This window comes from Anabrus simplex, chromosome 2 (assembly GCF_040414725.1).
Source record: "Anabrus simplex isolate iqAnaSimp1 chromosome 2, ASM4041472v1, whole genome shotgun sequence".
NCBI lineage: Eukaryota > Metazoa > Arthropoda > Insecta > Orthoptera > Tettigoniidae > Anabrus > Anabrus simplex.
In genome coordinates this window covers 634,553,853-634,577,500 of record NC_090266.1, presented here as the reverse complement: position 1 = coordinate 634,577,500, position 23,648 = coordinate 634,553,853, and the positions used below count along the sequence as shown (strand labels likewise).

The 23,648-nt window shown below is 39.8% G+C and overlaps 1 protein-coding gene across 2 annotated transcripts in view; it reads right to left on the bottom strand.

Annotated features, from left to right (window-relative positions):
* LOC136862976 (uncharacterized) overlaps positions 1-23,648 on the bottom strand; it is a 176,540-nt gene that overhangs the window by 85,669 nt on the left and 67,223 nt on the right. For both annotated transcript variants that reach the window (XM_068225829.1, XM_067139273.2), the window contains one exon: positions 11,995-12,156. In XM_068225829.1, the coding sequence (XP_068081930.1) occupies positions 11,995-12,156 (162 nt within the window). The remainder of the gene's footprint in view (positions 1-11,994; positions 12,157-23,648) is intronic.

Below are 23,648 nucleotides of genomic sequence, written 5' to 3'. Positions count from 1 at the left end.
TATACTCATAAAAACAATAATGATAGGTAATAATTGGGGGAGATCTAAACTTGCCTGAAGTTGAATGGAATGGAGCTGCAAGTGAAGCCCATGAACAGAAACTGGCAAATAAGTTAATTTGGGAGGGAGGATTTACACAAGTAGTACAAGAACCAACTCGTCTCAATAACTTGCTAGATGTATTCTTGGTTAAACCATGGGAAATTGTTGATAAAACTGAGGTAATTGAAGGAATAGGTGACCATAAGGCTGTAATAATGGATGTAGGACTTGTACCAAAAATGCTTAATAAGAGGGTCACAAAAGACAAGAAATTATACAGAAAAACTAAAGTTGATGAATTTGGGACTTACCTTAAATCACAATTCAGTTGTTGGATAAGTGAAGGGAGTAATGTGGATACACTTTGGGCTAAATTTAAAGGAATCATTCGGGAAGGAGAGAAGAGATTTGTACCTGTTAAGATGGGTAAAATGACCTCAGACCCTGTTTATTACACAAGGGAAATAAGAAAATTAAAAAGAAAATGTAGAATAGTAAACAGGAAAATCAAAGAAGGTAGGGAGAGTAGAGAAAGTAGAAAACAGCTAATGAGGGAACTGAATAGAGTGAAAAAGGAAGCAAAAGAGAATTATATGAATGGCATTCTTCAAGAGGGTAATGACCACAAAGGGAAATGGAAAAAGCTGTATTCATATATTAGGAATCAAAAAAGAAAAGGAATCCAAATTGCTGCAATGGTGGGAGAAGGGGGTGAACACTATTTAACAGATACTGAGAAAGCAAACCTCTTTAGTAGGGAATTCCGAGATTCAGTAGAAGATTGTCAGGACTTGGAAACTGTAACAGAAGATAGAGAGGGAGAGACACAGAGGGAAACAAGAAGCTTCTCATTCACAAATGAAGATATTTTCAGAGAAATCCAACTGCTTCAGCAAGGAAAAGCAGCAGGAAGTGATCAAATTACTGGGGAGGTATTAAAGACAATGGGGTGGTATATAGTGCCTTATTTAAAATTTCTCTTTGACTATGTCATAAATAATAGTGTGATACCAAAGGAATGGAAGGAATCTATAATAATACCAATTTATAAAGGAAAGGGTGATAAAAGGAAACCAGAGAACTACAGACCAATCAGCCTGACCAGTATAGTTTGTAAAATACTGGAGAGTTTAATAGCAAAGTACATCAGAGGGATATGTGATGATAAAAATTGGTTCATGAGGAGCCAGTATGGATTTAGAAAGAAATTTTCTTGCGAGGCACAACTGGTGGGATTTCAGCAGGACATATCAGATCAGTTAGATTCAGGAGGCCAGTTAGATTGCATAGCCATAGATCTTTCCAAAGCCTTTGATAGAGTGGAACATGGAATATTATTAAAGAAACTGGAGGGAATAGGATTGGATGTAAGGGTTATACGCTGGATAATAACATTTCTAAATTCAAGGGTTCAGAAAGTCAAAGTAGGAAATAATATATCACAGGAAGAGAAAGTCTGGAAGGGAATTGCACAGGGTAGTATAATCGGTCCGTTACTTTTCTTAATATACGCAAATGATTTAGGGAACAATATAACATCGAAAATAAGATTGTATGCAGATGACATAATTGTTTATAGGGGAATAAATAACATTGAGGATTGTTCAGAATTACAAAGGGACCTTGACAGTATCCAAGAATGGGTTGAAGAAAATAATATGAAGATTAATGGAGGCAAATCAACTGTTACAACATTTACAAACAGGAGCTTTAAAACTGAATTTGAATATACTTTGGATGAGGTAGTTATCCCAAAAGATGGCAAGTGCAAATACTTAGGTGTGAGATTTGAAAGTAATCTGCACTGGAAGGGTCATGTTGATGACATTGTTGGGAAAGCATACAGATTGTTACATGTCATAATGAGACTACTTAAAGGATGCAACAAAGAATTAAAAGAAAAAAGTTACTTAAGTATGGTTCGTCCATTATTGGAATATGCAAACAGTGTTTGGGATCCTCACCAAGAATACCTAATAAAAGAACTAGATGGTGTGCAGAGGAAAGCAGCAAGGTTTGTAACAGGGGATTTCAGGAGAAAGAGTAGTGTATCAGAAATGTTAAAGGAACTTGGGTGGGAAACTTTAAGTAAGAGAAGGGAGAAAACTAGACTTATAGGATTATATAGAGCCTATACAGGAGAAGAAGCATGGGGAGATATCCGTGAGAGGCTTCGGTTGGAAAATAATTATATTGGTAGAACTGACCACAAGTACAAAATTAGAAGGAATTTTAGCAGAAGCGATTGGGGTAAATTTTCTTTCACTGGGAAGGGCGTGAAGGAGTGGAACAGTTTACCAGGGGTAGTGTTTGATCCTTTTCCAAAATCTGTACAGATATTCAAGAAGAGAATAAACAACAACAGAGATAATAAATTAAATGTTAGAGGGCATTCGACCAGTGCAGGATATTGTAAATAATAAATGTGTGTGATTAAATTAATTCCATCCCCTGGTCTGAGGAGTTTGGACAGCCCAAGTAGGGGACTGCCTGTAGGGGTGAAGTACAGTGGGGACTTCGAGGGCCCTGGGACCGCTACGGTAGCTGTGAAGGCCCTTCAGGAACTCTGAAAAGTGGTGGCAAAAGGGGCTCTGGTTAAGACGCAGCAGGTCGTTATGCTACTTAGGTTCCAAAATGGGTAAAATATAAATATGTGAATAAATTCAGTGTTAATTTTAATCTTATACCAGTTGTATAGTATTATTAGAAGTAATTTCACATACCGTACTGTATATGAGTTGACTATGTTTGTAAGATATTATAAGTAGAATTTTGTAAACAATATAAATTTATTAAGGATGATGTGTGTGTTTAATAGAAAAAATTATTAGCGTAAATTGTATAATATTGTATTCTAGGAAAATTTTCTTCGTCTCCTGTTAATTTAAAATTTAGTGCTTGACAATAATGTATTTTAGTGTACCATTTGCCACCGAGGTAGACACCTCATTTGCAAATAAAGAGATTTTGATTTGATTTGATTTGAAATTGCTTAAACCAGTCATTGCTGATGCCCGATAAGAGGTGTTTAGAAGAACGTTTCACTTGTGGTTTTTCATTTTGAATATTTTCCACTTCACAAGATGAGACGGCCTCAGCAATGTCTTTTTCAGAAATCTCATCTGGTGCTGAATTATTACTTTTACTAGGTTCTTTCTTAAAGAAACTTTGAAGAGTAGATGTTTGACTAGAATTCGTGCTCATTTTGAGAATTAAAAAATTTAGCGACAAGAACACGAAGAAATGAAACAGGCAGTTCAATTTAGCTAATTCCGGCCAAAATTTGAAAATACCAATATTCGTGATGAATTTGAAAGTAAAGCACAACTTACATTAACAATAGTTAAATGTAATTAAATCGGAACTATAAATCAACTTAAGTACAATGTTAGCAGCAATAAATGTTAAAGAAACTAAAAGAACACCGAACAAACAGATTTGCTTCGAAAACAACTAAGTTGGTGACACTGAACGATTCTTGTGTTTCATATTCAATTTTTCCGTCAAAATGGCTGCCGTAACAAATGTGTAATACCAAAAACTGTATTTAAGTATTTGGTAAAACGTTGTGATGAGCTAGCGATGCAGTGAAGTCGAGAAAAGTCTCTAGTCTAGTCCTATGCCTGGAAATGAACAATGCTCCGGAATAGAGTACATGGGAATACGCGTCGGTATCTCTGACTGTTCGTAAAATTACTTGTAACGACAAAACTAGCGGGAATGAAATCGTGATATAACAAAGGAAGTGTGTTTAGAATAGCGCTCAATAACTCCAAGACAATGATATGGGTCAATATATGCGAAGTACATATATTTCAAATCAAGAATAAAATAATGAACACAACCCCAAACTCGGTTAAATCTTAATTTACGATAATCTCATTAATGAGTGTGGTATTCGCCTTACCACTTCATGAAATTAAGTACTGAAGGACTGAATGTCAGTAATTTCTCTGTAGCTCTGTAGCTGCTAGTGATATTGTTGCCCGGCTGAGCCACTCAGCCGGTTGAGGAGCTGGCCTTCTGACCCCAACTTGGCAGACTCGATCCTGACGCAGTCCGGTAGTATTTCAAGGTGCTCAAATACGTCAGTCTCGGTAGATTTTCTGGCACGTAAAAAAACTCCCGCGGGACACAAAATTCCAGCCCCTAGGTGTCTCCGAAAAACGTCCAAAGTAGTTACCGAGATGTAAAGACAACATTAATATTATTAGCATAACACTGTTAATGACTTCACCAAGTTGACTGGGAGGATACCGGTGTCAAGCATCACATTGGGATGCACGACTTAATAATGCTGCTGCAACAGACAGTTCTCTCCAATTCTTTCGTAAATGTATTTCCATATTGAGATAATGTAATTAGAATTTTGTGCTTTACAACGTTACTGATGTATCACAATCACTATCTCGTTCTTTACAATCCTGGCCAATAGTACCGGTATATGGTGTATTTCTTCCATTCGTATTGCAGGGAATTTGTTATAATCATTATTAATTCATGTATTAACAGAGAATGTTGAACTTCTAGTGTTCTACGGCTCGTTCATAATCGCGTATCGGGCTTGCCACTCTGTTCCTGTGGAGTGCCGTGCGGGTTTGTGACGTCATACGGAATTGAGACGATTGCTCGCATGAGATTCCATGCTGATCCAAGAGCCGCTCGCGCGATAGTCAAGCAAAACACTTAAACTCCAATGTAATTATGCTGACAATAATGAGTATTTAATCATTTAAATAAACAGTTTTAAGTATTTATATTTTAATTCGAAACAACCAATGACTCAAATATGTGTTCATATTATGTAACTAGCACACATCTAGGTTATGTTCGCCGGGCGATCTGTAGAAACAGCTGGGTAGTACGCCCATTAAAAAGGTCCTAGGGAGAACACTGACTTTCTATCTACAGTAGAGTCTCATTAATCCGAACTACACTGACTGACAGAGCAAATGCAACACCAAGAAGGAGTGGTTCAAAAGGGATGAAAGTTGGGGAAAAAACAGAGACGGCACGGACGAATAATTGATGTTTATTTCAAACCGATATGCAGGTTACACAATGTGCACGGCATCGACTCAGTAGGATGTAGGACCACCGCGAGCGGCGATGCACGCAGAAACACGTCGAGGTACAGAGTCAATTAGAGTGCGGATGGTGTCCTGAGGGATGGTTCTCCATTCTCTGTCAACCATTTGCCACAGTTGGTCGTCTGTACAAGGCTGGGGCAGAGTTTGCAAACGGCGTCCAATGAGATCCCACACGTGTTCGATTGGTGAGAGATCCGGAGAGTACGCTGGCCACGGAAGCATCTGTACACCTCGTAGAGCCTGTTGGGAGATGCAAGCAGTGTGTGGGCGGGCATTATCCTGCTGAAACAGAGCATTGGGCAGCCCCTGAAGGTACGGGAGTGCCACCGGCCGCAGCACATGCTGCACGTAGCGGTGGGCATTTAACGTGCCTTGAATACGCACTAGAGGTGACGTGGAATCATACGCAATAGCGCCTCAAACCATGATGCCGCGTTGTCTAGCGGTAGGGCGCTCCACAGTTACTGCCGGATTTGACCTTTCTCCACGCCGACGCCACACTCGTCTGCGGTGACTATCACTGACAGAACAGAAGCGTGACTCATCGGAGAACACGACGTTCCGTCATTCCCTCATCCAAGTCGCTCTAGCCCGGCACCATGCCAGGCGTGCACGTCTATGCTGTGGAGTCAATGGTAGTCTTCTGAGCGGACGCCGGGAGTGCAGGCCTCCTTCAACCAATCGACGGGAAATTGTTCTGGTCGATATTGGAACAGCCAGGGTGTCTTGCACATGCTGAAGAATGGCGGTTGACGTGGCGTGCGGGGCTGCCACCGCTTGGCGGCGGATGCGCCGAGCCTCGCGTGCTGACGTCACTCGGGCTGCGCCTGGACCCCTCGCACGTGCCACATGTCCCTGCGCCAACCATCTTCGCCACAGGCGCAGCACCGTGGACACATCCCTATGGGTATCGGCTGCGATTTGACGAAGCGACCAACCTGCCCTTCTCAGCCCGATCACCATACCCCTCGTAAAGTCGTCTGTCTGCTGGAAATGCCTCCGTTGACAGCGGCCTGGCATTCTTAGCTATACACGTGTCCTGTGGCACACGACAACACGTTCTACAATGACTGTCAGCTGAGAAATCACGGTACGAAGTGGGCCATTCGCCAACGCCGTGTCCCATTTATCGTTCGCTACGTGCGCAGCACAGCGGCGCATTTCACATCATGAGCATACCTCAGTGACGTCAGTCTACCCTGCAATTGGCATAAAGTTCTGACCACTCCTTCTTGGTGTTGCATTTGCTCTGTCAGTCAGTGTAATTGGGACCGGAGTCTGTTCGGATTACGAAATTTTCGGATTAACCGGAAAATATTTTCTAATAATAATGTTATTGTTTTTACGTCCCGCTAACTACTTCTAAGGTTTCCGGCGACGCCTAGGTGCCGGGATTTTCTCCTGCAGGAGTTCTTTTACGTGCCAGTAAATCTGCTTGTAGCTATAGTGGAGAAAGAATCTAGAGTTGGTGAGTAACAGAGTGATGACAAAGAAGACCACAATGAACAATTAGTGTCACATTCAGATGCCGCAGCCGCCTTAGAACTTGCTGTAAGGTACGTCGAGCAATACTCCGCTGCTACGCCCACTGATGTGATGTTTATGAGACGCTGGTTTAACACTGCATCTTCGAGTAGGTTCCAATCACTACGGCAAAAGAAACTAACAGACTTTGTAAAGCTAAACGACCAGTGATTGATGGTTCATGAAGTGTTTACATTAAGTTATTCTAGTAAAATATGACTAATAAAATGCAAGTAAATCTTAATTCTATAATATGTTCTTTCATTTCAATAAGGAGAATTATTTTTTTTAAAAATTGAATATTTCAGTTCGGATTACCTGGACTTTCAGATTAACGGGACACTAGTGTACTTCATTCTTTATTCGCCCGCATTCTTTTCTGCCATCCTGAGTTTTTGCATTCTTGTACTTTCGTACTACTTCTTGAGTTATCCATTGTTTCTTAGGTGATCTTCCTTGCTACCTAACTTTTCTTCAGCAGCCTTACTGATCTCATTCTTCGTGACTGTCCATTCTTCCTCTACTGTATTTCCTTCAGCATTTTCATTTAGTCCCTGTGGGTAATGAATTAGTATTTGTGTTTCCTAGAAAATAGAGGGCTGTCTGGCTTGTTTTGAGACCACTTTTTCAGTGTAGTTTCAACATGCCTAAAGCGAAGTGTTCACAGAGTGAGAAATTAAGGTAGTTTGTTAAGGAATTCGGAGAGCAGAATTTTAGTAGTGATGGTGTTATTTTATATTGTAAACTGTGTGAAGTGAAGGTATGTGCTCAGAAATGTTTTAATGTGCAACAACACTGCGCTACAACTAAACATAACACTGCGCTACAACTAAACATCAGAAGTGCTTAATAAAATCTTACAAGGCAGAGAATGGGCAGTGTTTGCTTTCTGAAAGGGCCTCGTGCAGCTACTGCTCAGTCAGACTACAGTTTATAATTCTGTAAGGATCTCTGCAGGATGATGGTTACTTCAAATATTCCCTTTAAAAACTGAGCAGTACCAGCTTCAGGTCCTTCTTTGAGAAGTATATCAGTCAACTTATTCCCAATGAATCAACTTTGAGAAAATTTTATATCTCGAGTCTCTATGAAGATGTTTTAAAGAAGATAAGATCTGAAGTTCTCAACCACAAGATATGGGCTTCATTGGACGAAACAACTGGCGTAAATGGGCTAACGTAATTATTGGCATTCTGAAAGATGACAAGCCCAGTAATGTGTTTCTCCTGATGTGTGCGGTTTTAGAGATAGTAAATCATTCCTACATTGCAGTACTGTTTGATGATGCCATGAAGTTACTGTGGTCAGGTGGGGTAAAAAGAAACAATATACTACTTCTTGTAACTGATGCTGCCCTGTACATGAAGAAGGCAGCCAAAGGACTAAATCTACTTTATCCGAAAATGGTCCACGTAACGTGCCTTGCCCATGCTTTGCATAGAGTGGCTGAAGAGGTTCAGATCAACTACCCTGGAGTATGTAAGTTAATTGCAAATGGCAAGAAAATATTCCTGAAGGCTCCCCTTCGAGTTCAAAAGTTGAAAGAAACTGCTCTTACTCTGCCTCTTCCATCTCAGCCTGTTCTTACTCGTTGGGGAACTTGGCTCGTTGCTGTTCAATATTACTGTAGCAATTCTGATTCCTTAAGGCACTTGTTCAGAAATTTGATCCTTGTGATTTGTCATCTGTCAGGATTGTGCAAAATTTGTTCACTTCTGCCAGCTTCATTGGAAATTTGGCATTCATATCATCGAATCATTCGATGATATACCAAGAGCAATCACTCGTCTTGAAACTGTGGGCTTCCACTAAGCAACACGTTGGATATTGTGAAGAACATTAGGAATGTCTATCTACTTGGATTTTGATTGTGCATAATGTAAGTTGCTATAGTTTTGAACATAACATTAAAACTAAAGTTAATGAATTGTTTTTCTCCTATAGCTATTAAAAGATTATTATTAAGATACAATTCCCCCTCCAAACTAAATATGAACTTTTTTGATTTTCTTGTGTATACTTCAGTAAGTAAAGAACATTTCCGAATATAGACATCATAATACTCTGAATTTTCAACCATCACTTGAGATTACTATACATTTGCCCACTGTCTGGCGACCTAACTAATCAAGTCTAGAGACACCCCTGTCAGTCAAAAGGAGAAGATATGGGGAATAACGATAAAGAAGTAAGTAGTTATAAATCTCAGCATAACTGCAAGTTCCATAAATCATTTGGAAGGTGTTGACAGTGCTGATCATTTCATATCTACTCAATAATTTGTCTGCAAAATCCTAAAATGATGGAGAAAGCTATCTTTTAAGGGGACTGGAAGTTTGAGTAATAAGTGCTTATCTCTGTGTTGAATGTGCAAGAAGATACGGTATTCATAAGGTGTATGAATCACATCTAATTCTGATGCCAGCTTGTTGTGAAACTGGTTCATGAATAGTAATCCAAATTCTAGAAGATGACCGTCAACAATTCATAAAGAAAAATGATGTTTGGATGGAAGGCAGTATATCATTGTTCAACATCCTTATGGAAAGCATAAGGGCTGCTTGAATGTGACCAAAAAAAAAAACCACAGGCATACATATTAACACATAAGGTGTCATAAGTAGAGATGTGAAATTATGGCATTAATTATAATTAATAATTACTTGAAGAATAGCATTTATTGGCTATACTGTGTTTTCCTATTTTATTAGGCCTGTTTGAGAGGGGTAAATGGAATTAAAATATTAGGCTTATACAGGAAGTCTGGCATTTTTAATAACTAGACCTGTAATAGTTTAATAATGTTGCCAAAATAGAAACTAACAAGAATCATGACATTGCAAAACAGTGTGATTTATATCCACAAATGCTTGGGGTTTATTTTCATATATTTGGATTAAAGGATAACACTGCATAAGTTTCAACAGTTTCTCGTCCTTCATTGCTTCCCAGTAAAACACTGAAAATAAATGAACTTCCGGGTTTAAATTTAATAACAAACTGCAATTATTGTAATTTGAAATATTAAAAATTACAAGCAGCATGTGCCTTCACCCCTTCCAGGGATGACCAGGATGTGGTTTGTAGCGGAAGAAATTAGAGACTGTTATTGCGCGTGCGCTGTTTACGGTATATTAGCTGATTTCGTGATAATGTTTCCATCTGTACTGTAGGCTATGCAAAAAAATGGAACAGTCTGAAACTTTTTCCAATTTAAATATCAGAAATTCAAACAGGTGTGTTTTGGGGTCACTGCCGCAAGTTTTGATACGGAATGCGTATGGTGTGATATATTATCAAAATAAAATACGTAGTCAATATGAATTTGAAATTTTTCCACCGTAGATGTGCTCGGAGGTAGCTCCAGTAGAGCGCAACTAACTTCACGATGCTCGGGCACTGTTTAAGGATATTTAAACTTTAAGACGCTCACGATTAGCCTTTTGACGCTCAGTATTGGTGATTTTGATCTTTTGGAATTCTGACAAACTGCTATATACTCTTGAATGTATTTTTCTGAAATATTCACTGTGTGATTTTTGTCACTGTATTTATGTAGAACTCACCAATATGAATAAAACAACTCCTCACATGATATGCCATGATGCTAGAGTGCTACACTCATTGTTAGCCACCCAGCATGGCAATTTTAGTGCCTCAAAGTAGCTATGCTATATGTACTGTATACGTCATACTGAGGTCACACTCTTGTTGCAGGATACAGTGATTCTTTCTCTTTACAATGAGGTATTGGATGCCATCGTTGCACCTCTTATCGAGACATTTTTGTAATGCTGACCGGCGTAAGTGTGGTTCCAAAGCAATGCACTTGTTTTACGTCAAAATATAACACATTCTTCGAAATTGCTTGTATTTTATGAAAATATAGTTATGACCGTAATGTCTACTTATATCATTAAAGGGGTGCAATTGCTACAAGTCATCAAGAAAGAAAAAAAAAAAAATAATAATAATAATAATATGCAAACATCACACTTTACATTTTTATCATGACTGATATTTTCAGCCTCTAGTCATAAAGTATATACTCAAAGATTCCAAATTTCAGCAGCCCTCATTAGATACACCAGGCTCGGTGACAGCATTTATGTGCCCATTGCAGTCGGAGGCTTTTGTGGTTTCTGGATGCTGGAAGCCGATGCAATGGCATGCTACCAGTCCAATCCGCAGCAGACGGCGTTGAACCATTGAAGCAGACACGTTCATACCTGTTAAAATGCTTTAGCGTTGAGCCAACACTGTTGCAAAGATGTACGGTCCGTTATGGTCGTGTGGACAGGCCATCCCGGCCTCTCGTCATATTGTGTGGTCCACTTGCCACTGTGTACGACCCCCTTATCCATTGCTTCTATACACGCATCACTGTCGTAGCAGCATGCCATGTATGAGCCGAAATGTCACAGTATGACAAACCTGCTTCCCGGAGACCAATCATTCTGCCCTGTTCGAACTCATTCACATGCTGATATTGCACTCTTTGATGTCAACGAGGCACACTGGCACTTACATTCACATTTTCACCTTGCTGAACAACTCTTCACCGACTACAATTGGCATAACACTGAACTTGTCAGTCACACAAGACAAGGCCCTGCTGTGCCTATGTGTACCTCATGTCTCTGCAACCCCAATCACTTATCGTTGACACATAGTTTGGTTTCATTGGGGGCAATTCTTTCAAAGTATTGCAATTTGCAATTTTCACAAACGTTAGTGGATTACATAAATTAAAGTATTAAGCACTTCAAGCCTCTTCAGTTGTGAAATTACAAACATTTTGACCCAGTGTAGCAATGGGCTCATCAGTTGGATTGCCATAACTCTCCAAGAAACTCGTGGCAAAATGCGATGATATAGTATATCTATATGAGCTTTGGTTGTTGTATCACCTGTACCATTATTTAGACTATCAGTAATCTGAGATGAATCAAAAATCTTTAAACTGTATCTCCTTCCTCAGTATCAGAGTTTTCATAATCTATGAATATATCTTCCACCACAGACATTTCTTCTTCTGAATCTTCAGAAATAACATTCTGGTTCCGGTAAAGTTAGGGTACTTTTATACAATAATTTAGACGAAGATGATAATTTCCTCACACTAATGTGATTAAAGCATTACCCTTCATTCAATAATTTATGAAACTTGTAATCAAAATTGCATAAAGCACAAAGTGTAATTTACAAAAAACACGTCCAAAAATTTTTCACATTATGATCTTACCGAAAGAAGTATTTCTGATATAATTCCGATTTATATAATGCAGTGTTTGGCTCAGAAAGAGATCTTATCATGAAACTGTACTATAATTCTTACCTTTAGACTCGAGGGTAACATGCTTTTTACATGCTTCCAGTCAAGGGACAAAAACATTTGGTTCAGCATTTCTGCTCTGTCTGACAAGTAAGAAGAAATAGGGTATAACTTTTTATTCAAATCCAACATATCTTCCATTGCAAGATGGTGATCTCTCAAGTGCTGCAACAGTAAAAATAAAGAGAAGCAAAATTATTTCAAAAGAGAAGGAGATGTGACAGTACACAATATGGTGAATGTGTGAAAATATTATCCTACAAAACAAAATATTTGTTACATATGAAATAATTCTCATTGGTCAGTAACCAAAAATATAAAACAAGGCCCATCAAGCTATACCACAAAGCTTTCATCTGTAGATTAATACAAAAATGAAGACAACGATACAAGCCCATAGTTAGCCTAATTGTACTGCAAACAAAATGACTTTCAACACGGATTTGACCAAGAGTTTCTAGTGTAAAGCATCCCATGCCGGTACCGGTATCTGATCAGTGCACAGCATTCCAATGGGAATTTATTCATTGCGAACCAACAGCCATCTATTATACTGTTCACAGGTACATCAGGTATTACAATTTCAAATAGTACTAATATGAAAGGGAGCCTCCGTGGCTCAGGCGACAGCGCGCCGGCCTCTCACCGCTGGGTTCCGTTGTTCAAATCCCAGTCGCTACAAGTGAGATTTATGCTGGACAAAGTGGAGGTGTGACAGGTTTTTCCCCCAGGTACTCTGATTTGTCCGGTCATCTTTAACTCCACCAACACTCTCCAATATCATTTCGTTTCATCCACCAGTCATTAATCATCGCCCCAGAGAAGAACAACAGGCTTCGGCAGCCACCACGGTTCCTATCCTCACTGCTAGACGTGGATTCATTCATCCATTCCTGACATGGTCGAATGTCTGGAAATAGGTTGCGAATTTTCATTTTCACTGATAATAAACAGGAAAGTGCCTTTCTTTCGAAGTGTTAATTTAGTTCTTCAATAGGACACAATAAGAATTCAGTTTGAGCTCTCACTACAGATGGTGGTGTTTTTCGATTTAATCCTCTAAACTCCCCAGAGAAAATACAAATTACTCAGTGCATTGTTTAAGTAATGTTATATTGCTGAAAATATTTTTAGGATAGGGATGAAGAAAGGGTCAAAAATGTTAATTTTGTTGCAAGAAGAGCCACATTACAGCTCGGAGATCGAATTTGAAGGGGGGAAACAACATACAGGAGCTGTATACCTTTTATTTAATTTTTTACAGGTAGGGAGTCATGATTTCATCAGGACCTTCATTTGTCCCCTGTTATTTCAACACCGTGCTCGATAGCTGCAGTCGCTTAAGTGCGGCCAGTGTCCAGTATTCGGGAGATAGTAGGTTCGAACCCCACTGTCGGCAGCCCTGAAAATGGTTTTCTGTGGTTTCCCATTTTCACACCAGGCAAAAAAAATAAAAGTTATTTCAACAAACACAGAGGTTCATAATAAGCTCACCACACAAAAAATTAGTCACCCCTGGAGAAATAATCTCAAGCATCATTTAATACTGTGTGACTCTGCCTCTGGACTTGATAACTGGCCAGAAAGTGAGTCCACAAGGTTGTTCAAGTATATCAGATCCACGTTAAGCCACTCGCTGAGGATTTCATCCCACAATTCCACCAAATTACGGGGATGCTGATGTCAGCATTTTACCCGCTGTTCCAAAATGTTCCAAAGATATTCAATGGGGTTCAAGTCAGGTGATTTTGCAGCCCAATCGAGATGTAAAAGGGTGGGGGAGTGTTCATAAAACCAGTCACATAAGCGTCCAGCCTGATAAACTTTGCTGTTGTCATCTTGAAAAATTGGGGTATCAATGGCATACTCATCATGCAGATGTTGACTGAAAAGCAACACCTGATCATCCAAAATGCTTCTTTTTTTTTTTTTTTTTTGGCTAGGGGCTTAACATCGCACCGACACAGATAGGTCTTATGGCGACGATGGGATAGGAAAGGCCTAGGAGTTGGAAGGAAGCGGCCGTGGCCTTAAGGTACAGCCCCAGCATTTAATGCTTAAATAAACATGCTGGTTCAAGTTAGTGGTCAACTGAATGAGCAGGCCCAAATCATGATATGAAAAACACCCCGAAAACATCACACACCAACCTCCGACTTGAACCTGACCTTGCACACATCCAGCATGAAATGCTTCATTTGGCCTTGGTGCACTCGACGACATGGGAATACAGACAAAAACGTGATTTGTCAGACCACATTATGTTTTGCCAGTCAAGTACTGTCCACGTTCGATGATTTCTAGCCCACTGAAGACACGCACCTTTATGTGTCGTGCGAGGTGACCGACTCCAAATGTTCATTGCATGGAGTTCCCTTTGCAATGTTCTCTCACTAAGAGCTTGGGATGGACCTTCATTCACTGACTGCAGCAATTCCTTTGCAAGCTGTCCACTTCAGGACCGTATCATTGAGTTCAATAAACAAATTAATTTAAAATACCACCTAATCGATACTTTATTTCTTACCTTTTGGCAGAATTATAAAAACATTAACATATACAGGACATGTTTCGACCACTTAGTAGTCATCTTCAGCTGTCTCTAAATAGATGAAACCATTTGAATAGTAAATACATCAAAATCTTAAACTATTTTCCCATGGGAACTTAAAACTTAAGGTGCTGGAAAGTGAGGGGGGAGGGGGGGATTGGTGAGGTGGTGTGTAAAAAGGATATTTAAATTACAATTCGTGTCTAAGGTGATATTTGAAAAAACGTATTTTCTAACTGAACATATTTAAAAATCTTGAAACATCTGTAATAAGTAGAGACGGGAATTTGCCTATTTGCCTATTTTATTCCTGTGTTCAGAAACGTAGGCTATCGAGATATAAATCCGTTTTAGGGTCCTTTAAGCTAGATTTCGTTGGTTTTATTGTGCCTATAAATGCCTATTTCAGGGGTTTGTACCTATTTGGAGTATAATTGCCTATTTCATGCCTTCTGAATCTATTTTAAAGAAGCCCATTTTCTTCTAGTACATTACATTGTAACTGTTGTGCTCGACAATATTATCTTCTCATTTCTCAAGATCTGTTTACCCCACGAACAAAAATGGGAATTCTTGGAAGTCACCAGAAATAGTTCTTGGGAAATTTCTGTCAGGAGAAACAAGGAACAATTTAACCTCGAAGCCCTCAACCCCTCCAACCTTCTAAGACATATGCGAGAACCCATCAACGTCGTACCCTTATACCTCCTTCTCGATGTGAACTGTTATACGCGTACGCCTTATCTTCAGAACGTATTGTGATTTATTGTGAAGAGGTGTGTCTGTGGTGTGGCAATGCCCAAAGAAAAATCACCGGGCGAGTTGGCTGTGCTCTCAGGAGTGCGCAGTTGTGAGCTTGCATCCGGAAGATAATGGGTTCGAACCCCACTGTCGGCAGCCATGAAGATGGTTTTCCTGCGGTTTTCCATTTTTACATCAGGAAAATGCTGGGGCTGTACCTTAATTAAGGCCATGGTCGCTTCCTTCCCACTTCTAGGCCGTTCCCATCCCATCGTCCCCATAAGACCTATCTATGTCAGCGTGATGTAAAAAAAATGTAATTGCAAAGAAATATCATCGAAATCCAACTGGCTGAAGTGCTGGATTACAGGGGATCCCAATTTCACTACGGATGGAAAGGCAGTCTTCTGCCAAACTTGCTGTAAGGAGGTAACTTTGTTTGTTCCGTTTATCTTTTTTTTTTTTTTTTGTAGCATTTGTAGGCCTATTAATTTATGTATTGTGGAAAGTTGTTCTGTTGCAATACTGTATTAGTCGTGAACTTTCAATAATTTATATTGCTAAAATTTAAATAACCATTTAATTACTGAAAGAGGTGGTCTCTTGTCACAGAGTGGATGAAAATTTAAAATTTGATTCAATTCCCGTGAAAGTATAGATTTACAACTGAAATATTTTCTTTCTTTCTTAAACTGTTTACCCTCCAGGGTTTGTTTTTCCCTCGGACTCAGTGAAGGATTCCACCTCTACTGTCTCAAGGGCAGAGTCCTGGTGTGTGAGACTTTGGGTTGGGAGATACAGCTGGGGAAGAGGGCTAGTACCTTGCCCAGACAGCCTCACCTTCTATAGTCCTCTCCGTGTAAGGACGTACACTAAGGGTGCAACCTTACCCTTTCTCCCCTGTAATATTAAGGTATTGATTTATAGTGACTTTTCTTGCTGTTGGGTCTTTTTCAGTGTCGGTAACCATACAGTTTAGGGACCCTACTTGCCGATACGACGTCTTACTGTTACCGTTAATCTGGCACGTTGGCAACGTTCAGTCACTGTTCTAGCGTGAATTGTGTGTTGCCACCGCATTGCTTCTAAAGTCACTAGCGATACATTTGCGAGAATATTTAAAGCATATTTTCTTTTTCTGTGGGATTGTAAATCTATTTGGCTAATACCAGGTAAGTAGAATTGTGGCATGTTCGGATAATGCATTTAATAACATAGTTTGTGTGAAATGATGAGCACATCATTTTATTAATTACGTTCCTATTTCGTCCCATACTTATACGAACAGAATTCGATTGGGATGTCTAAGAAGGAAGAAAAATCTGCAAAAACTCCTCCGAAAAGGAAACCAAGGTTACGTCCTTTACAAGCTTCAGGTCAAGAAATGCTTGTACATTGCTACGAGCAATTGAAACAGGAAGACGACGAAGAAGGTATCAGTCGTAGTGATACGAAGCTAATGGCAAGAGTTTCATTATTAACTGGGGTAAGTGTTCGTTTTTATCTTGTTTCTATGATAAGTTTCTGGCATAATGACAATCAGTTGAAAAGGAGCAGTATTTCATTCTGAACCTAACCTAACCTAACCTGATCATGTAGGCCTAGGCCTATACCGGTACCATGTCTTGTGTCGACTTCGATACGGTTCGTAGACTTAACCTTTGTGTATTCATGTTGACTTACGGTATATGTGTATGTAATATATTTCTGTGTGTGTATTCTTACAGTGTAGTTTCGGTTTAGTCCGAAAAGTAATAGGAAATTTCAAGAAGGGAGTTGAATTTTCTACACCAGGTAAACGCCGAAAGCGTGAACATCCAGTGACCGGCATAGACAGTTTTTCTAAGGAAGCGATAGCAAGGTTTATTTATGATAAATTACATAAAGGTAAGGTGACTTCATAAGGAATCTATTGCAACATTATTTATAGAAATTGGCACGCAGGTGAGATAAGCTCCCAGAAATGTTTTGTGCATGTATTGTCATACAGCTCTTTTGAGTCCCTTGTAACTCTCTTTTTTCTTCCCACAGGAGAAGTCGTAACTGTAAGAAAGGTTTTCGACCACATGAAAGCAAATTATGACACTTATTTGTACAAGGGCTCCGAAACATCATTAAGAAGAATTTTGAAGGCCATGGGGTTTGTGTGGAGTAAAGGTGATCCCTATGCGTATGTTAGAGAAAATGAAGACATTTGTTTTAAGAGATCCTGTTTTCTGAGGGAATACATGCGTAATAAGGACAGTGAGAAACCAAAACCTGTTGTTTTCTTGGATGAGACTTGGATTTTTATGAATGGTGAATATATATGTTATATATTACATTTTATATTTAAAAAATCTTGGAATAATTTATCTTCATCAGGTGTCTTTGGTTTCAGTTGTGCATTTGTCTTTCAGGGTCACCCACATACTCCTGGAATAAACCACACAAATCTGGACATGATGTTCAAGGAGTAATTCGTCGACCTGTGTCTGAGGGAGGAAGACTGGTTATTGTTCATGCTGGAACGAAGGATGGCTTTGTACCTGGTATGTTCTTCTTCATTTTATTGTAGTGAGGTGATCTCTCTTTACATAGTTATGAGGGTATTTAGGGTTTGTAGTACGGATGCAGGGGGGGGGGCACATAAGTCTCTGATAAGACCCCAACTTAAGTACAGTTCCTGTGTATGAGACCCTCACTGGGATTACTTGGTTTGAGAATTGGAAAAGTTCAAAAGACAGAAGCACGATTTGTTGTGGGTGATTTCTGACAAAAGAGTAGCGTTACAAAAATTTTGTCGGGTTTGGGCTGGGAAGACTTGGGTGAAAGGAGACAAGTTGCTGGACTAAGTGGTATATTCTGAGCTGTCGGTGGATAGGTGGTGTGGAATGACATTGGTAGACGAATACGTTTCAGTGGTATTTTAAAAGTAGGTAAGATCACAGTACAGTGATAAAGTTGATGAAAAGTGGGGCAAATATTTGTTTTTTTTTAAGAAGGGAGTTAGGGATTGGAATAATTTACCAAGGGAGATGTTCAATAAATTTCCAAATTCTTTGCAATTATTGAAGAAAATACTAGGCCTATCCCTGAAACTACATCTTCTGTCCTAAGTGCAGATCAGTGGTGACTGATTGATTGAAATTGACTGGCACTAGGTCGGAAGTGGCATTATAACTTACCGCTCATTGAGCTCTGTACGTGGTTTTTGATTTTGACTTCTCCACTGTTATTAAAAAGACTTGCAGGTATTCACTTTAGGCCAATGATTAACCTTAGAGAGGTATTTCAATCAAAACTTACTCAGTGTATTTTCATATAATATTACTGGATATTTGTATCAGTAAATTACTTGTATTGTAGGCCTATTTATTATGTTTATTCTGCATTCGACAATCTCCACCTGAATCAGTGCTTGATACCTGACTGTTGAACACCTTCCAAGCTTCTTATTTCTTACTGCCTGATATAGGTTCAGTGTTCGCAGCAATTACATTTGTTCTAAGGTATTGAAATGGGTGTTTATACTTATATCTTTTATGCAAGTGATCGTGGACTTCTAATCCAGATATAGGCCTACTAATGGAGATACATTCATGAGAGATGTTACGATAAAGTAGTGTAAGTAGTAATTAATTGACTTCATCATCAGGTGACTTTGCTACACAGTAGTTGGTTTTACTTAAAATCAGACAGCTTTTTGTATCATTCAACAGAAATCACATTTTTTATTAATAGGCCTATACTTTTTTTAGAACAAATAACTTCATACTAAAACTTAAAATTCTTACAGGTGCTGATTTGATATTTGCTACAAACTTGAAGAGAAATCAGGATTACCATGGTGCTATGAACAGCGAGAAATTTCAGATGTGGGTGAAGACGCAATTAATCGTAGGATTAAGAAATATAGGACCCTGTGTTATTGTAATGGATAATGCACCATATCACTGTAAGCTTGTTGAGCATCAACCAACAACGAAATGGAGGAAGGATCAATTAGTGGTAATTATACTTAATTGAATATTTCCTTCTACTGAATGATGTTTAATGATGTTACAGAAATTAATTTTTATTTTTCCTTTAATTTACAGTCATGGTTAAGGCAGAATGGAGTTTCTCCACCAGAAAATGCCACAAAAGATGAGCTGCAAAGGTTGTGTAATATGAATCGAAGTCACTTAAAGAGGTACAGAAGCACGTAAACATAAGTTTAGATAATGTTGTTTACACTCGTGTATTTGACTTTCATGTATGCATAACAATATTTCTCTGTTTCTTTAAAACCAGGTACATTGTTGACGAGATGCTGCACAGTGAAGGCCATACTGTCTTACGACTTCCTCCATACCACTCATTTTTCAATGCCATCGAATTTGTATGGTCTGTGGCAAAACAGTATTATAACAAAACAGTGGCTTCAAGACCTGGTCACGGATTGGACAGAGCTACAGCTGTGTGGAAAGAATCTCTTGATCAGGTAGGCCAAGTGGAAATGTTATTTATTGGATATATGCAAGTGGAGTTTATAATATACTTGTCAGGTTGTGATACTTCAATATATCTTATAGGTGACAGCAGAGATGTGGAGAAATGAAGTAAAACACACTGAGAAGAAGATTGTCGAGTTCTACAATAATGAGGTGAGAGGTCTTCCTGAAGTGGAGGAACTAGTCATTCATCATGGAAGCAGTGAATCGGAGGAGGAAGATGAAGAAGATGAAGAAGAAGAAGAAGAAAGAAGAGAAGCCGAGGAGTTAGCTGTACCATTGTAAGAGCCATTCCATGAGATTAAGAATGTTATAACTTTGCTGGGAAATAATACATTTCTGATTGCCCCGTCCTTTCTGATATAACGAAGTTACATTTCAAAATTGTGGGAATTGTGTATCTACAAGTTACAGGGCGGTATAGATGTGCAGGTGGGGATCAGTGTCCAATCGGAGTGGAATTATCTAGAACTGCTGTGGCGCAATGTGATGAGGAGCGGGCAAGGGGGGGAGAGAGAGAGGGAGACAGCACTCTGTCACCAATACACGATGTAAACATTGTACGCCTGTTAAAATACTGACATAACTTAAATTTTATACACTATCTAATGTAGTGTTGGCTACTGAATGCATGATTCGAGGCAGTGTATCGATTCATTCAAGTGTCCGAGTGAATCGATTCACAGGAAAGGCGAGCTCATGGCACACGATTCAGCTTACTCCCAGCGGACAGTGCTGAGTGGCGCACTCACTGGACGTTGACGGGGAGCCGAGCTTCCGCTGCAGCGAGACAGTGTATCATGGCACATCGAAAGAATCGTGAACGAGCGCGGCTCAGTGAGACACATGATACACACGGCTCCTTATCGGCTCACTGGACACGCGGAGAGCCGAGCTTCCGCTGCAGCGAGGCATACAGTGAATCATGGCACATCGAAAGAATCGTGAACGAGCGCGGCTCAGTGAGACACATGATACACACGGCTCCTTATCGGCTCACTGGACACGCGGAGAGCTGAGCTTCCGCTGCAGCGAGGCATACAGTGAATCATGGCACATCGAAAGAATCGTGAACGAGCGCGGCTCAGTGAGACACATGATACACACGGCTCCTTATCGGCTCACTGGACACACGGAGAGCTGAGCTTCCGCTGCAGCGAGACATACAGTGAGCCATGCTAGACTGAAAGAATCGTATGCTATAATGGACTCTCGAGCTCAGCTCATTTGAAAATAATACCCATTTGCATTCACTGTCCTCTTCTTACAGGGAGATTTAAATAATAGATGGATTTATTTGCAGTGTTAAAAAGGTAGTCACAACATAATTCTGAAGTAGCTAGTAAGTAGGTAGGATATTAGGTTATACTATTTATTAGTTTAATGAATCTTAGTATTATAACTTAGTTGACATTTGACAGTTAAACTCGACTCTAGCCTGCCCTATGACTATGAGTCATGCTCATGAGTCATGGCCACTCAAAAGTACCTGTTTTATATTGGGAAGAACGGCTCAGTATTCTCTCAGTTCATATGTCGCATCGTTGCACAAGACTTCAATCATATGTGGACAGACGCAATAACAGTATGTTGAATCAGAAAACCAGCGGGCTACTGTACATGTCGGGTAGCCTATACAACATATGACGATTTAAAAAAATCCTCAGCTGATAGAAAAATACTTTTTTTTAAAAGACTGAGCGAGTTGTCGTGCGGTTAATATCGCGTGGCTATGCGCTTGCATTCGGGGGATGGTGGGTTTGAATCCCACCGTCGGCAGCCGTTAAGATGGTTTTTCCGTAGTTTCCCCATTTTCACACCAGGAAATGCTGGGACTGTACCTTAATTCAGGCCATGGCTGCTACCTTCCTAACCTTTCCCACCTTGTGTCGCCGGAAACCTTCGATGTATTAGAGTAACTAACATTTTTTCTAAGAAAGGAGTTCATAGTATGAAGACCAGATGGCAGCTGCGAGCACTGAATGCTGTTGCTGCTGTCTTACCAGCACATACTACACAGATGCAGTAGGAGCGGTGACCAATGAGCCGTGAATCGGATCACTGTATCGATTCAGTAACGTGAACGGAATCAAATGAATCGATTCAGTAAAATGAATCGAATGTCCCATCACTAATCTAATGGTTTTCCACAGTTCTCTGAAAGTCACAACTCACGTATACTGTATATATATAGAGAGAATTACATATAAAAATACCTGTGTCCACAATAAGTAGCCCACATATTAAATATAAATCAATTTGCTTTACGTCGCACCAACACAGATAGGTCTTATGGCGACAAAGAGGATAGAAGAGATAGGAAAGGGCTAGAAGTGGGAAGGAAGTGGCCGTGGTCTTAATTAAGGTACAGCACAAGCATGTGTCTGGTGTGAAAATGGGAAACCACCGAAAACCATTTTAACGGCTGCCGACGGTAGGATTTGAACCCACCATTCCCCGAATGCAAGCTCATAGCTACGCGACCCTAAACGCACGGCCAGCTAACTCGGTCATCTTTGAAAATGTCTTTTTCTATCAGCAGAGGCTTTTTTAAAATCGTCATATTTTGTATAGGCTACAGGAGATGTACAGTAGCCCACTGGTTTTCTGATTAAACATCATTTATTTAATCTATTGCATCAGTCTACTTACATACTCACTGTCCACGTACATCGGTAACCTCGTGATTCGATTATTGAAGTATTGTGCAATGATGCGACATACAAACTAAGAGAATACCGAGTGGTTCTTCCAAATATAAAACAGACAATTTCGAGTGGTCATGAGCATGACTCATAGTCATAGGGTAGGCTAAATAATAATGTTATTGGCTTTATGTCCCACTATCAACTTTTAGGTTTTTTTTTGAGACGTCGAGGTGCTGGAATTTAGTCCTGCAGGAGCTCTTTTATGTGTCAGTAAATCTACTGACATGAGGCTGAGCACCTTCAAATACCACCGCACTGAGCTCGGCCCTGCCAAGTTGGGTTCAGAAGGCCAGCGCCTCGACCGTTTGAGCCACTCAGCCAGGTGTGGAGGCTAGAGAGCTGAGTTTAAGTAATTGTCGAACGTCAACTAGTTATAAAGATACTGATTGATTAAACTAATACAGTAATTAGAATAACCTAATTGACTACCTACTTACAACCTAGGTACTTTGGAATTGTGTTCTATCTTTTTAACACTGCAAATAAATCCATGTATTGTTTAAAACTCCCTGTAAGAAGAGGACAGTGGATGCGAATAGGTATTATTTTCAAATGAGCTGAGCTCGAGAGTCCATTATAGCATACGATTTTTTCAGTGTACCATGACTCTGTATGTATTGCTTCAGAAGAAGTTCGGCTCCCCGCCAATGTCCAGTGTACCGATAATGAACCATGTGTGTGTTGTGTCTCACTGATCCATGACTGCGTACGATTCTTTCAGTGTGCCATGATTCACTGTGGCTCGCTGCAGCGAAAGCTCGACTCCCCGCCAGTGTCCAGTGTGCCTATAAGGAGCCGTGTGTGTCGTGTGGCTCACTGAGCCGTGATTGTGCATGATTTGTGTGCCGTGAGCTTGCCGTTCCTGTGAATCGATTCACTCGGACACTGAATGAATCGATACACTGCTTCGAATCAAGCACTCAGTAGCCTACACTAGTAGAGGTACATAGTACATTACCATTAAGATAGATAGCATTGCAAAGTAATTCGTCTTTACCATAATAACAATAATAATAATAATAATAATAATCGTATGGCCTCAGCTACCATGTGCAGACATTTCAAGTTGACGCCATCTGGCTGTCTGCTCGTCAATTTTGACGTTCCGTTATACTCTAGGCCCACTAGATGGCAGACCGAGTAAACCGAAACTCTCTTGGGCGTCTGTGGCTGAGATTTAAT